General features: G+C 35.2%; 2 protein-coding genes across 2 annotated transcripts; one reads left to right on the plus strand and one right to left on the minus strand.

Moving 5' to 3' along the window:
* Positions 1-215: 215 nt before the first annotated feature.
* On the plus strand, positions 216-1130 carry LOC130869362 (olfactory receptor 4C11-like). The gene has a single exon (XM_057761384.1). The coding sequence runs from the start codon at positions 216-218 to the stop codon at positions 1128-1130; it is 915 nt and encodes a 304-aa protein (XP_057617367.1).
* A 5573-nt stretch (positions 1131-6703) lies between these two features.
* On the minus strand, positions 6704-7606 carry LOC130869363 (olfactory receptor 4C46-like). The gene has a single exon (XM_057761385.1). The coding sequence runs from the start codon at positions 7604-7606 to the stop codon at positions 6704-6706; it is 903 nt and encodes a 300-aa protein (XP_057617368.1).
* Between the last annotated feature and the right edge of the window lie 9362 nt (positions 7607-16968).

Genomic DNA, 16968 nt, shown 5'->3' on the forward strand with positions numbered 1-16968 from the left:
AAATCTCATTGAGACCTAGTGATCTATGCTGGAATTTCAAAGGGTGGATATTGGGGTAACTGAAATCTTCAGGGAATTAATGACAAAGAAGGCTGGGACTAATAGCCTGCAGTTGAAACAAAAATATCAAGGTCCGACCACTGATTTCAATATGCCATTTTTTCTTGGCAGGTTAAACATTTGTCAACCACTTTCTTCCTACTACAGCCACAAACATGATACGTAACAATAGTGTGACTGACTTCATTTTGTTTGGGTTGACACAGGATCCAGAAAAACAGAAGGCAGTATTTGGAGTCTTCTTGATTCTTTACCTTATGACAATAATGGGGAACTTTCTCATTGTGGTGACCATTAAGATAAGTCAGACTCTTGGGAGTCCCATGTACTTTTTTCTTTTCTATTTGTCCTTTGCTGATGCTTGCTTTTCTACAACTACAGCCCCTAGATTGATTGTGGATTCCCTCTCTAAGAAAAAAACCATTACCTACAATGAATGTATGACTCAGGTCTTTGCAGCTCACTTCTTTGGGTGCATGGAGATCTTTGTGCTCATCCTCATGGCCTTTGATCGCTATGTAGCAATCTGTAGGCCTCTAAGATATACAACTATAATGAGCCAGCGTATCTGTGGTGTATTAGTGATTCTTGCCTGGGTAGGTTCTTGTATCCACTCTTCAGCACAGCTTTTCTTGGCCTTAAGATTACCATTCTGTGGCCCAAATGTTATTGATCACTATTTCTGTGATTTGCAGCCCTTGTTGAAACTTGCCTGCATGGATACTTATGTGATAAATTTGCTAGTTGTGTCTAATAGTGGTGCCATATGCATGGTAAGTTTCATACTATTGCTTATATCCTATATTATCATTTTATACTCTCTGAGAAATCACAGTGCAGAAGGAAGACGAAAGGCCCTTTCTACTTGCACTTCGCATTTCATTGTGGTGGTCATATTTTTTGGTCCCTGTATATTTATATACACTCGTCCCCCAACCACTTTTCCAATTGACAAGATGGTGGCTGTATTTTATACAATTGGGACACCTTTGCTCAACCCTCTTATCTATACTCTGAGGAATGTAGAAGTAAAAAATGCAATGAAAAAATTATGGTGTTATAAAGTATGACTTCAGTTGATAAACAATGTATGATGACTCTATAGTATAGCTCCTTAAGAGTTTTGTTTAGATACATGGACTAGAAAGACCAAGTATTTCAGATTATTTAAACAAGGTACCTGTCTTGTATATGTGTGTATAAATAATACTCTCGGGCCAGTGAGATGGTTTAATAGGTAAATGTTTTTTTTTCTGCCAAGCCTGCTGACTTGAGTACAATCCCTAGAACCAACATGATTAGGGAAAGAATAAATTCCCATAAATTGTCTTCTTCACGTGTGTCACGGTGTGTACAAATACAGATATAAGTAAATAAATCCATAAATTAATAAATATATGCAATAAAAGTTCTTAAAATCATAATATAATTCAATCCTCACATACAGTTAGAAAAATTAATAGATAATTAGTCATGTACATATAAATAGGTAAAAAAATTAATTGATAAACATTTTGTGCTTTAGAAAACATGTATATAAATTTCTTTTAAAGAGTTTATTCTAGTCTATTTTAAACGTTTATAAAAATAATCCATAAGAAACCTTGCAGAGCAAATTTCTCATTTTGCCAAACAAAGAACGAATCATAATTTTAAAAATGATAATCTGTGTACCTTATTACTTCACTGGTGGATATGCAGTGATACATATTGAACTATCATAAAAATTTTAAAATACATGTGAAACCTAGACCCTTTTTGAAAAGCTAGCCAAACTTTTGTCCATAGTGATGGAAGGGGAAACCTTTCACTTGGATATGAATTGGAATGATTTTCATATTTATGGAGAGATAGGGACAGAGAAAGAGAAAGTTAGGCAGCCTGAATATGCAGATTAAGGAAGACCATTATATAATAAGGTGAAAAAGATAGGAGCATAGAAAGACTGATTATGGCTGGAGAGAACAAACATCATACTCCTTATTGCTTGTTTTAGCTATGTGAATATATTTTAAGATACGTTAACTTCTTAGCACCTCATGAGTACAAGAAATGATGGAGGGAGGAGGATTTGCTGTCTTTAAATAGTACATTTAAATTTAGAATTCCTATTTCCAAGAATGAAAGTCAAAGCTATAGTTTATCCCCTTTGGACTTTTAGCTATATGAATATACTTTTAAATGGTATATTTTCAAATTTAATGATATCTAATCAATATTATTATAATTCATACTCACTCTGGAATCTTCATAAAGCATAAAACCTATCCATGCTTTTTCTGTATCAAAGGTTATAGATTACATTGGTATATAGAAGTACCACTTCAAGTGATAATAGTCTGCTGTAATAAAATTCATAGCTAGGTGGGTTAGATTGCATGCAGAAGGCCATGGGTTCCATACTGTGAACAAAAAGAAACAAGCAAATAAACAAAAATGATAAAGGATTGTGATAAAGTCACTGTACTATCTCCATAAAAGCATTTCTCATTTTAACATGGGGTTATAGCACCACCAGTTTTTCCAATAATTTTATTATGAACAACTGATAGCACAGTAGGCATTGATATCTCTAAAGGATATTTCTAAAAATTTTTAGTTTCCCATCCACTAATGTCAAATTTGCCTAATATCTTTTCAAGACAAATATTTATAATTTTCATTATTTTATATCTCTGAGTTTTCTTTTCAATACCCATGAAGATGTTTAAATATAATTGCTTCTTAAGTAAGTAGGTCAGAAAACAAATAGACATTTATTTCTTATCTTTGCCTGTTTCTTCAAACTTCATATAGCAAGAAAATCAGTTTACCTGTCTGTAAATGCAAACTTACAAGGTTTTATGAAGAGTCTTCTCACTGTAAGTTAACAGGGAGTTCCAAATCCCCCAGATAGTAAACAATGCCTCCACCAGAAATTTACATGCTTGTTTTACATGCGGAAATGCCAGCTGTGATGTTTATTGTCATCATGCAAAGTACTGGAGTCACCTAGAAGATAGGTGTCTGGGCATGCCAATGAGAGATGATCTATCTTACATTACTTTAGTTGGGAAGATACACCTTAACTGTGAGTGACCCAATTCCATAATCTGGGATCTCTTGGATTCAATAAAAAGAGGAAGATTTTGTGCTTTTTATTTTCTTCTTTCTAACTGTGGATTGAAAGTGATTAGAAACCACAGGCTGTTGTTAACGGGATCAAGATACACAGAATAAATAAACACTGCAACATATTTCAATATTTAGTTTCATTTTCATTAATTTGACAATAACTGTAACTTAACATTCAGTATCCTAGGTTCATACTTCAGTTAAATACTTCATTGAATAGTTTAGTGAACCTTGCACCTATAAAAGCCACATTTAATAGAGTCTTCATTGAATGATCCCTAGCTTTGTACTTTTGCCAATTTTTTAAAATCCCTACTATAGTTACAAAACCACGAATTTTCCTAAAGTTAAACGTTTATTGGTTTAAAGTAAATTATAAAATATGATTTCATAAATTTAAATTTTCAATTTTTATTTTGAATCTGAGTAAAAAGTAAGAGAACATCACTCCTGTATGTTACAAACTGTACTAGTATGTCTGCAATCAGCATGCTTTCTGGCAACGTTGATCTATTTCACAGTTGTAGGCATTCTAGGAAAAAATTGAACCCAAGGTATCAATAGCACATGGTATTTTCACACCTGGCTTTAAATCATGTTACTTAACAACTGACTGAAGAAAATGTCAGTGTTTTTCAATTATTATTTGATCCAGTAAATGGTATTCTACATGATCAAGACAATGAGAATCCTATAAAACTCAGTTTTTAAATACAGAAATGTCTTGACAATTACCAACTGTGTAAAGGCTAAAGTCAGAAGAATGTAAATAGCCATACTCATTAAGAAACTTTTTTGAGAAAGTCAGTAATGCTTCCATTCCAATAAAATCAACAATATTGATTTCAAAATGGTGATTACTCTACTGTATCTCATTTAAGATAAAGCATTACTTTCTGAGGTAAAAGAAAAAAGGAAAGAATTAAAAAGTGAAAAAAAGAAAATGTCATCATGGAAACTGAAGTGTGATACAATGAGTTACACTGTAGACCCCCTTTTCAATGTACACTACAATGTGCACTGCAAAGAATCATTGGTCTGCTTTCAGACCTCTGGGTGATATTACACTATCAACCTGGGGCTCACTAGGAATATTCCTGGGTATTCTTTTTTTTTTTTTGCCCTATATTATAGAGGTCCTGAATCTTTGGATCAGTGGTCAGGTTCCTTCCTGAGCTCCAGAAGGTTGTTATAGATGGAGTGGATATGGATCTGGGCCTAGGCAGCTGCAGGGTTGGTCTGCCAAATGAGCAATAGGAGAAGCTCTCCCATATTTCCAACTTCTTGGCTGACTCACCCACACCTGCCTGATGCAGTTGGTTCTCCATCTCTTTTGACCACAAGGCCTGCTCTCCTTCCTTCCACAGGCAATGATAGGCAGAAGGGAAGAGGGCAACTCTCCTGTGCTCATGCTGTCACAAGACAAATGGGTAATGGGGACAGCTCTATCATGATTATAAATTAAGGTTTGCCTCGCCCACATCTGCTCTAACAGAAGCAGAATTATTGTACTGCCCTGGTAAGGTATAGGGCCTGCTCTTCAGCTCTTTTGACTTCAAGACCAGCTCTCTCACCTGTCTCAGGTGTTGGTGGATTGGGCTAGAACATCTTTCATTATTCCAGAGAGATGAGAAATGGGGTTAGCTCTTCCATGCTCACATCTTCCAGTTTGGCTCACTGACACCTTTGTCAACAGGGTTGGCTCTATTGTGCTACCCTGGAGAAGTGCAAGGTCTGCTCTCCTGAGTGTTGTAGCTTGTAGGTGAGGGGGCAGGGACAGAATTCTCATGCTTGTTACCTCTGTTTGAATGGGGAGCAGCAACCAAATCCAGCAGCCGGAACAGGTCCAGATGAGCACTTTACATCGGCATTTAAAGTACAAGAGTCCACGCAACTTCCAAAATGTGCAACAAATGACTGACTACCTGGGCAAACACCCAAAGTCTCATTTGCATTGCTGGAGCAACCAACTTTTGATAAGGCCTAGAGTAACTGACAGACCATTTTCAGAGGCAGGAAATTCTTAAAACCATCTTACCCTGTCTTGGCAAGAATTGTCAGTCATTTTCTTATATCCTACTTGTCCTATCTGGACTTTGTGCATTTTGTCAGTGGTTGATAAATAGACAATTTCTTGCCCAAAGACCAGTTTTGCCAAAAAGAAAACATGCTCCAAGTGGAGTGTCTTTGGTGCTCAACGTTCTCTTGGAAATACATCAGTGTGTTGCTGCCAGGGGCAATTGTGTCTCATATCAACAGAACCCTAAGTTATTTAAATGTCATTCTACAGCTCTTCGAAGTGGTTGAAGGTTATCTATTGAAAACCCAAATAAGTGTCAATGGTGTGGTGTACATATTTAATTTTCCAAATTCGCCAAACTGGAACACATTTATCTGTCAGATTTTATTCCTTTGAGTACCCTTTGGGTTAGTATCTGCATGTATCAGTGTTTGGTTATAGAAAGAGTGTAGTCAAAGAGTAAATGATGCAATTATAATCTAAAAATAAAAAGAGATAATTTGAATCTTAAAGAAAATAGCTTATGTAAATCATTCTCAAAATATTTTTTTCTGAAACAATAACTATAATCTACTCCAAGCAAGACTCTATGAGTAAGTACAGTGTGATTCAAGTATACTACATTTCAAAGAACTTCATAATTTGTTTACTTTAACTAGGAAAATGTGTGAACATGGTGGAACAAACATCAAGCTATATCAAATCAGCTTTAACTACGCATAATCTTTAGATCAAGACCATTCATAAAATGTTGTTGCTCATGTAATGATTAAGTCATTGTTTATATATTTGTTTGTGACATGACTGAACAGGAGAGTCAACAGTGAGTAAATTAGCAATGTTTACAATTCTATCATCTACAGGTGGTGAAGAAGAGATACAAGGATCAATGCAATAGAAATGTTAGTGCCATTTGTCATATAAATTCTACTACTCAATCTAGCAAAGTTTGGAAGACATAACTTTGATAAAAGATCATAAGAAAGGTAATTATAACTGTGAGAATTTACCATGAATGTTTCTACTATCACTTTTTACTGTTAGTGAGAACTTAAAGAAAAAAAATCACAGAACCAGGAAATATCAGTGAAATATTTCTAATGTGGTTTACATGGTAGGGACCAGTAGCAAATACTCAACTTCCAAAGGTTTACTCTGTATGATTAGAAAATGAATATGATAGTTTTCAAACAGAAAGTAGAATATTCTGACCTAAATAGCCATGTGGGTCACCTTTGTTTCTAAGCTGATTCAGAATAATAAATTAGTACTGAAAAGGCATTAGAGATAGGAAATGAGTGCAATAACAGTAGTACTATTCTAACCTAGATTGTGTTAGATTTCTCCATTCTATGGTATTATTTCTACTTCCTTCAAGGACACCTCATAAATGACAGCTATTTTATTCTTCATGATATAAATGTTTTAAATGAAGTCAATTAAAATGTGCATTGAATCCTTTTCAGATTTAAAAAGAAGTATATTTATTTGTCTTCTGTATGAATTTTTCTATTTAACAATCCCCCTAATAGCATCTTTCATTTGAGCATTTCTCAAGGTATAGATTAAAGGGTTTAACATGGGAGTTATCATTGTGTAGAACACAGTAACTGCCTTATCAATACGTAAAGTAGTTGCAGTTCTCATGTACACAAATATGGAGGGCAAGAAGAATAATACAACCACAGTGATGTGGGAAATACAAGTGGAGAAGGCTTTGCATCTCCCTTCTGCACTGTGGTTTCTTAATGAGTGCAGGATAACTGTGTAGGAGCCCAGAAGAAGTAGAAATGTTAATAGACAGATGAACCCACTGTTAGCAGCAACAAAGAGCCCCAGAATGTGGGTATCAGTGCAGACCAGTTCAAGCAAAGGATTAAGATCACACATAAAATGATCTATGACATTAGGGCCACAGAAAGGTAAATCAATAATGAACAGGATCTGTATGATTCCATGAAGAAACCCTCCCATCCATGACACCCCCACTAGCAGGTTACAAACTACTTTGTTCATGATGGTTGCATAGTGCAGGGGCTTGCAGATGGCCACGTAGCGATCATAAGCCATTGCAATAAGCAGGATGACTTCAGCAGCTGCAAAGAAATGTTCTCCAAAGACTTGGGTCATGCATCCATTGAATTGAATAATCTTTTTATCATGAAGTGAATCAAAAATCAGTTTAGGGTTATTGACAGAAGAATAGCAGGCATCAATAAAGGAGAGAAAGGCAAGGAAGAAGTACATAGGGGACCTTACCAAACGACTGTGTGTAATGGTGACAAGAATGAGCAAATTTCCAATCACAGAGACAATGTAGATAACCAAAAACACAGCAAATACAATTTTCTGCATCTTTTGGTTCTGTGTGAGCCCCAGAAAAACAAACTCAGTCACATTCCTCTTTCCCATTGACTTCTTTGGATAGTTAATCACATTGCCAGAAAAAATAATGCATCCTCAACTTCATTTAATTTTGGCATCTTCATAATTAACATTTAAATGCTGCTCAATTGTAAAATTTTTGAATATTGTTCATGTTGTTTTTCACATACCAAAAAATATTTCTTTATGCTTTGTCTTATTCAAACTGACTCCTGGATGACTAGATGAAGATGACTGCAAAGAGTATAAACATAAAGAACTCCTGTAAATGAAGCTGGAGGTGAAGAGATTCAAGCAGTTGGAGGATCAAATAATGGCCACTAATGTGAAGCTAAATATTTATGTTCTTAAACTTATGAAATAAGGAACCATAAAAGGTAATTGAAAATATAATTTGAAAACTAACAAGTCATTAGGCTAAGAGGAAACTCAGGACACCAATATAGTAAACTGACTTTCGTGCCTTAAAAGAAACAGAATTGAGTTCACTTCTCCATCAAATCCAAAAAAGGAAGCTCAGGTATTAGACTATTTGTCAAGTTTTCTTTTTACCACTTGAAAAGGGTATTTTTCTTTGAAAAAAAAAACAAATACAAATAAGTTACGAATCAATCTTTTTCAAACAAACTACCAGGATCTGAAAAAGTATAGCTTTTATTACTTTTAAAAAATAAATATTAATAAGCAATTAAAATGGCTCATTAATGGATATAAAGAAGGTCAGGGTAATAATCAAAACTATTTTATAAAGAAATAAATGAATTGCTATAAAATAATGCATAATAATTCACAGTATATATAAAAGAATTATAATAGCTGTAATAAAGTATTTCTTCTATGCACTGCACATTGCTTCTCATTTCTTATTATACTCATTCTATGTACTGCTGCTATTTATCTATTTCAAAAGTAAGAAAATGATGGATAGGACCATGTATAAGTTCAATACTAATATTGAATAAATTGACAAAATCTTCTGTCTATTAGTAGTAGTTTCTTATAGGTATTTGTTTATTCAATCCCATTCATAGAGGAATTTGCTGGTAAATCTCATTTTTCTACAATTTTATAGCTATTTTTACAATTATATAACATTATATATAATTATATGACATATTATTCTAGTCATAAAACAATTTTATAGTTATTTAATATAAACTAGAGAAGTTAATATTTCTATGCTAGAAATCAGAAGAAAAGGTGACTTGGATTATAATTATCCTTACATAATTTCATCTGTAATTTTTAACAAATATTAATAAAAATGTTATCATTAAGTTCAATAATTGTCATTTTATAAAATATTAGTTTATAATTTGCTCTGTATGTGCTTATAACACTTCATAACATTTCATATAATTTGGGTGACAACTTCATATGACTAATTTTGTCAGTGAACCTGTAAATAATTCTTAACATACCTACTTACATTCCATGTACTAAGAAATGCATGCTGCTGGATTCTTGAAACTGTTGTTTTATCTTGGTCTAACTTGAGATCACTTTTCCCTAACATCCTTATAAAATGAGATCCCAGAATTCCGTTGTAACCCATTAAGAACTATTGCAGCAGTGGCCAAACGTACCCATTCAAGAATTGAAAGGAGCAAGTAAGAAGCCAGCTTTCCCTCCTGTCACTCCTTTCATTTTACATTCATTTCCTTGCAACTCATGAAGCTGCTTCATCATCTGTCTATAAAGTGAAATCTGCCTTATAATTTATTATGAGATTTGGTTAAAATAGAGAAACATACACAATAGTTAAAAGTATAAGGCTTCAAGTTATTTTTGTATAGTTGTGTATACATAAAAGATAAACTTATGTGGGTTGGGAAAAGCATGAAGAAACATTTGACCCTATCATGAACTGAAAAAGAATCCTCCTCAACCTTACTTTCTATGAAGTCACAAAGATGGGTCTCACAGTGTTTGTGCTTATAATCAAGAACTCAATAATAGTTCAATTATTCTTTAGGACTTATGAGTGAGATGTACAACTAATAATTTTCATTCTCTTAATTTATTCTAATTATTAATAGAAGAATCCAAGGACAAAATAATAAAATATAATATAATATAATAATATATGGGTGGGTCTTATTAATAATTATATTTCTATTAGTTTCACATTATCTAAGAATAATGGTAAAATATTTATCTGTTAATTTTTAAAAATTAGGATGATGAGAAAAACCTTTGTGATTGCATTTGATGAACACTGAGAGATGGTGATTCCTATATGTGAAAAATCAAAATATCTAATAAGCACATCTGAAAAACATACTTTAACAGTTGGAAATGATCTTGACCATAGTTGTGAGTGTTCAGTGTTCACATCAATAACACATTCGGTGAGACTTGCCCTAGAGAAAAGAAACCTTTACTATAAAATATATGAATGTATTTGCTAAGAAACTCCTTAGATAACTTAATTTCAAATAGATCTGTGTTAAGGAAGTGTCTTCAGAAAATAAAAATCTTGCTCCATTCCCCACAATTAAAATTATTTCAGAGAAAGTATGAATCGTGATGCATATAATGCATTATATAGAGAAAGTATTTTTGCTTCCTGATTCTGGTTCTGCAATTAGGAGGTAGCAAAATTGCAAAAACTATTCAAATGGATCCACTCCTGGTCAATCTTTCAGTGAGAAAACAGCTGTGCGCTACCTTAAAAGAGTGTTTACAGCTCTATGCTTTCAGATTTCTGCAGTTTTATATCTGAGACTTGTCTCACAGGGATTCATTATCTCCTGTGATCGATAGAACTTCTCTTAGAAGGTGGTGTTCTGGAAACTTCTGTTTGACACTTGCCAGTGTTTCAGCTGGTAATTGAGTTTCCTGTACATGGAAAGTTTAAATTTTTATTCCATTTTTTTAATTGGAGCTTTTCTTGGTAAGAATCCACATACCAGCAGTACATAGTCTGGATCTTGTCATATTTTATCAAGACTTTCTTGTGTCTGCTGCTGTCTTTAATCGAATCATAGTGCTGGGGTCTCACATATGTGTAGCCCTTCCAGCTTTTCAGGTTGATGTGAATGACTGAACTCATCCTTGTACTACGTGTTTTTAATCCCCCTCTCACTCTAGGAAACTTTTTCTAATAAAATGAATTGATACTAATTCTTGTCTATTTTAAAATTTTGAACAGAGACATAATTATAAAGTTATGTGATGGAGGAAGGTCATTGGTTAAAAATAAAGAAACTGCTTGGCCCTCATAGGTTAAAACGTAGGTGGGTGTAGTAGACAGAACAGAATGCTGGGAGGAAAAGGAAGTGAGCTCAGACTCGACAGCTCTGCTCTCTGGAGCAGACGCCATGCTCCCCTCTCCCCGGCAGACGCGATAAAGCTCCGAACCAGGATGGACGTAGGCTAGAATCTTCCCGGTAAGCACACCTTGGGGTGCTACACACATGAATAGAAATGGGCCAAGCAGTGTTTAAAAAAATACAATGCGTGTGTTGTTATTTTGGGTATAAAGCTAACCATGCGGGAGCCAGGCCGTGGGAAGAGACCCGCAGCTCCCTACTACAGTTATGTTTCATTATGCTTATTTAATATACATCTCCTATGTATGCTTCCTATACATTGCAACTACTTGACCTTTCTTTGGGCAAAATGATATTAATAAGAATTTTAATGGCATAAGTCATGTTGATGTGCAACACTGAATAGGAAATGCAAGATGAGAAATAATGTTGCAAATACTGTGGCTTTAACATACACACAGAAAGACACTGAAAAATGAAAGTGATTTTCTAACCACTACTGTAAAACTCTCTATTTTAACTGCAATTTTTTTATTGAAAAAAAAATTTCCGCCTCCTTCCTGCCTCCCATTTCCTTCCCCCTCCTCCCACTCCTCTCTCCCTCCCCCCACTCCTCCCTGCCTCTCCAGTCCAAAGAGCAGTCAGGGTTCCTTGCCCTGTGGAAAGTCCAAGGTCCTCTCCCCTACATCCAGGTCTAGGAAGGTGAGTATCCAAACTGGCTAGTCTCCCACGAAGCCAGAACATGAAGGGAATCAAAACCCAGTGCCATTGTCCTTGGCTTCTCATCAGCCCTCATTGTCCACCATGTTCAGAGAGTCCGGTTTTATCCCATGCTTTTTCAGTCCCAGTCCAGCTGGCCTTGTTGAGCTCCCAATAGATCAGCCCCACTGTCTCAGTGGGTGGATGCACCCCTCGCGGTCCTGACTTCGTTGTACATGTTCTCCCTCCTTCTGCTCCTCATTTGGACCTTGGGAGCTCATTCCAGTGTGCCAATGTGGGTCTATGTCTCTATCTCCATCCATTGCCAGATGAAGGTTCTATGGTGATATGCAATATATTCATCAGTATGGCTATAGGATAGGGTCATTTCAGGTTCCCTATCCTCAGCTGCCCAAGGTACTACTCAGCGGTAAAAAAACAATGACATCTTGAACTTTGCATGCAAATGGATGGAAATAGAAAACACTATTGTGAGTGAGGTAACCCAGACCCAAAAAGATGAACATGGGATGTACTCACTCATAATTGGTTTCTAGCCATAAATAAAGGACATTGAGTCTATAATTTGTGATCCTAAAGAAGCTAAATAAGAAGGTGAACCCAAAGAAAAACATATAGTTATCCTCTTGGATACTGGAAGTAGACAAGATTGCCGGGCAAAAAATTGGGATCTTGGGGGTGGGGTGGGATGGGGGTAAGGGAAGATGGGGAGAGAAAAGTGAAAAGGGGAGGATGGGGGCACTTGGGGAAATGGGATGGTTGGGATAAAGGAAGGGTGGATATGGGAGCAGGGAAGTATATATATTAATTAAGGGAGCCAACTTAGGGTTAGCAAGAGACTTGAACTTAGAGGGGCTCCCAGGTGCCCAAGGCCATATCCCCAGTTTAACTGCATTTTTGAAATGTCACTTAAATAAATAGTTTTACAAAATAAATTTTAAGATCAATTGTGCATTAAATAAACACAGGTAACGTCTGTCTACCCAGTAAAACAGGGTTTATTTTGAAGATTGTATCCACTATTCCCCATCCATTTCTGATCACTGACTGGGATCTTATTGGCTAACTCTTACATGTTATCTTAACCCATTTCTTTTCTATTAACCTGTGTATCGCCACATGTCTGTGGCTTACCAACTAAAGTTTCAGTGCATCTGTCTCTGGCACCTCCATGGCTTCTCTCTGGCTCTGCCTTCTTTCTCCCAGAATTCAGTTCAGCCCTTTCTACCTATCACTCTTCTGCTGTAGGTCCAAAGCAGTTTCTTTATTCATTAATGGTAATCACAGCATACAGAGGGAAATCCCACATCACCTGAAATGGTGTACTTTTTTACAATGTTTTGGACAGAACTCCAAATAGGAACCTCAAAAAGAAATTAAAAACAAATTAATATAGTATCTGTGTGTTTATTTCGGGGCTGAGCTGCCAGGAAAAATAAGTAGCCTTCCTGTTACAACATTTGTATTGAATATAATGACAAATAAAACAAAACTGCCTCAATGGAATCCCTTATATGATTATATTAACAAAATTAACACCACTGAGAAACCATATCAAATGTCTTTATGCATCAGAAATAATTGGTTGTGATATTTAAAGCCTTTGATATTTAAAAAATAATTCAGTTCTGAAATAGCTCAGAAGCAAGCTTTTGTGTAAAGGCTTCCAGTAAAAAAAGGGATGAGTCATTGATAAGGAAAGCTAAAGGGTCACAGTAATAGTGGACTCACACACCAAATGCACAGAGCATATGGATAAGACCTTGATGGAGGTGGGTCTTGTATTAATCTGTTAATTTCATTGGTTAAATAAAGAAACTGCCTTAGCCCTTTAATAGGACAGAAAATTAGGTAGGCAGAGTAGACAGAACAGGATGCTGGGAGAAAGAAGCCGAGTCAGGGAGTCGCCATGATTCTCCCTCTCTCCAGACAGACGCAGGTTAAGATCTTCCCTGGTAAGCCAGCTCATGGGCTACACAGAATATTAGAAATGGGTTAGATCAATATGTAAGAGCTAGCCAATAAGAGGTTGGAACTAATGGGCCAGGCAGTGATTAAAAGAATACAGTTTCCGTGTAATTATTTTGGGGCATAAGGTAGCCATGCGGGCGGCTGGGTGCCGGGGACGCAGCCCCGCCGCTCTTATTACATCAAGACCTAAGGACTGGGAGAATGTCTCAGTGGGTAAAGGAACCAACCACCAAGTCTAATGATCTCAGCTCTTTTTCTGGACCCACATAGTGGAAGGAGACATGTAACTCCCAATGTTGTCCAATCATCTCCATTTATGCACCCTGGCAAGTGCATGTGCTCACATAGACACATAAATAATAAAGAAATGCAATCAAGAGATATTTTTGTTACAGAACAAAAAACATTATACACATGACTTAAATATTACTTCCTTAGATCATGTTGACTTATATTTATTGTAAGAGAGGATTGTAAATAACTTAAGGCAATATTGAAAGACTGATGATGACAAGTGTGAAGTCGGTGTTAACAATGGCACAATAGGTTCCTGACATCTTATGAGAATTCCTTAAAAAGTCAGCATACATTTATAATAATGCCAAACAAGTCTTTTCCAGTATAATTTTATGGCAGTTTCTCAGAAAACTGGAACTCAATCTATCACAGGACCAAACTATATCACACTTAGTAATATACCCAAAGAATTTTCCATCGTAAGACAAGAACACCTGCTCAACTATGTTCATAGCATCTTTATTTGTAAAAGGAAGAACCTGGAAACAACATATATGTCCCTCAAGTGAGGGATGGATGAAGAAAATGTGATACATCTGCACAATGGTATATTAATCAGCCATTAAAAACATTGATATCATGAAATTTGAAGACAAATGGATTGAACTAGAAAAAAGAATAATCCTGAGTGAGGTAACCCTGACCCAGAAAGACAAACATAGTATGTACTCACTCATAATTGGATATTATCTGTGAAATACAGAATAATCATGTTACAACCCAGAGTCCCTGAGATAGTAGGTAACTAGCAGAATTCAAGGAGGGATGCTTGGATCTCCCTGGGAAGGGGAAGTAGAAAATATTTTGCGGGTGGGGATGAGAACATGAGTGATCAGGTTCTGGGGACAGAAAGGGAAAGTACAGAATGATACTACTGAAAAGTGAGGGAGATTTTGAGGTCATGTAAACATAGAGTGCAAGGGAATCTTTCAGGACTGTACAAGGCTGACTCCAGCTAAGGTTCCTAGCAGTAATAAATGTCCATAGGAGGCCTGCACATTTCCTGAAAAGGGAAGAAGGAGGAGAAGTTTCAGGGGTGGGAACAGAGGGGAAGGAGGAAGTAAATGGGAGGAGTGGAGAGAGGAGAAACACAGCAGGATGTAAAGTTAACTAATTAATTAATATGAAAAGACTTTTTAGATACATATAAAATATTGGGCTTCAGAGCTAGTGTGATGGCATGTGCTCTCAAACCAGAACTGTGATTTCCAGAACCCAAGTAATCAGAGAGAATCTGCTCCTGCAAGTTTGACACTGACGTTCCATCTCCTGTTATGTCCTGACTTTACCTTACACCAACACTTAAATAAATTAATATATAAAAAATTAAATAATAATTTTTATCCTGACATTCACACATGTACACATCTATGTATGTATTCAATTATAGGTTTTATTTTGCCTCTGCAACATTAATTTCTCCACTCTCACTTCTCCAGCCCCTCTGCTGTCTGTAAGTATATTTCACATATACACAGATATACAAATGCATGTTTATCTATGCACAGATAAATATATAGCCAGTAGATGATGACAATGTGTGATATTTTCCCCTCCTTCTATAACTCTATGTTGTTCCTTTTTATTAGCTACCTTTAGAGTCTTCCCTTTCATAATTCATCTTCTAGTCCATGTAATTAATTGATAGATGAATAAATAGATTACATATAGGCAGGTTGATACATGGATAGATGGATAAATAGTTTACATTAGAGAAAAAATTGAAAATGCAACATTCTTTTACTTTCTGTGTCTGGTTCATTTTGTTTACTATAATTATAATAAGCTCCAATCATGTTCTTGCAAATAGCATAATTCCATTTTTATTTATGGTTACAGTTATAGGTTCCTATGCAAGAAAACTAGAAGTTTGTATGTACATGAATTGCACAGAAATTTTCAAAGGAGTATTGTTCATAACAGCCATAAGCTGGTAATAAAAATATAAAAGTACCCACAAGGGAATGACTATAGAGTAGCAGACCTCTTGATACTAAATAAGAACAAGTTACCAATATGTAATTGCATGCCAAACTTCCAAAACATTATGCTACAAGGTTAAAATAGATGTATAAAACTGTCACTTTTATTCCAGAAACAAAGTCCGTTTTCTGCTTAGGACATAAGTTATGGGACATTCTGCATATGAAACAAGGAGAAAATTAAGGTGACATTGTGGGATCCCAAAACTCTGATAAAAGATTGAGTATTTTATTTCATTTCTTTTTTTATTTTCTTTCTTTTTATTTTTTGTTAATGGCTTTTTAATTGAATTTTGGTTCTACTGTTGGATACTCAACTGTCTATGGTTATATATACCTTAACTTTTCCAGTGAATTAGTTTGCTACAGTTCAGCTCAGCTACAAATCTATATTCCACCTCCAGTCTTCCTTCTTTCTTTCGTTTGTTTTTTTTTTTGTAATCAGAGTCAGGGTCTCACTATGTAGTTATAGCTGTCCTGGAAATCCCTATGTAGACCAAATTTGCCTTGAACTCAGAGACCTTTCTTGCTCTGCCTCCCAAGTGCTAAGATTAAAAGTGTTTCTACCATGTTTGGTCAAGTACTTTAAGAGTGACTATTTCTCTGCATGATTTTCTTTATATCTTTTTTTATTAGTTTGTTGGAAGTCAGGCAATTCAAACCAAAATAATTATATAAATTGGATAATATATTAAACATATTTTAATATTTTAATGTATGTATCAATGTTTATTAATTCAAGTAATAAGGTATAATATGTCACTTCTTTTTGCTATTTTTTTCTGTATTATGTTTATTATTTGAGAATTGATTAAACTTTAATTGTAAAGTGTCTTCTTTTCAAACTCAGAAAACAATGTTTATAGAATGGAATGAGTTATCAATTTTTTGAATTTATGATAAAATTTAAAAGCCCTATTTTTTAAGAAAAGGAAGTATAACTTTATAAAGACAATGATAAGATAATGACATATCTGTATTGTGCTGCCTTTGAGATAGGGAGTCATAAAGGAAATAAAAAGATGCTAGTCACTGGAAAAAATCTGAAGTCTCAAGTGCTAAAAAAAGTAGAAAGGGGCTTTAAGATGAACATTATTTTAAAGAAAGAGTGCTTCCCCTAGTCCTGTGTGCTTTAGAAAAGATA

Source organism: Chionomys nivalis, chromosome 2, assembly GCF_950005125.1.
Source record: "Chionomys nivalis chromosome 2, mChiNiv1.1, whole genome shotgun sequence".
Taxonomy (NCBI): domain Eukaryota; kingdom Metazoa; phylum Chordata; class Mammalia; order Rodentia; family Cricetidae; genus Chionomys; species Chionomys nivalis.

What these genes read in the sequence shown, in the direction of transcription:
- LOC130869362 (XM_057761384.1), top strand. Translation starts at nt 216, where the DNA reads ATGATACGTAACAATAGTGTGACTGACTTCATTTTGTTTGGGTTGACA.
- LOC130869363 (XM_057761385.1), bottom strand. Translation starts at nt 7,606, where the DNA reads ATGGGAAAGAGGAATGTGACTGAGTTTGTTTTTCTGGGGCTCACACAG.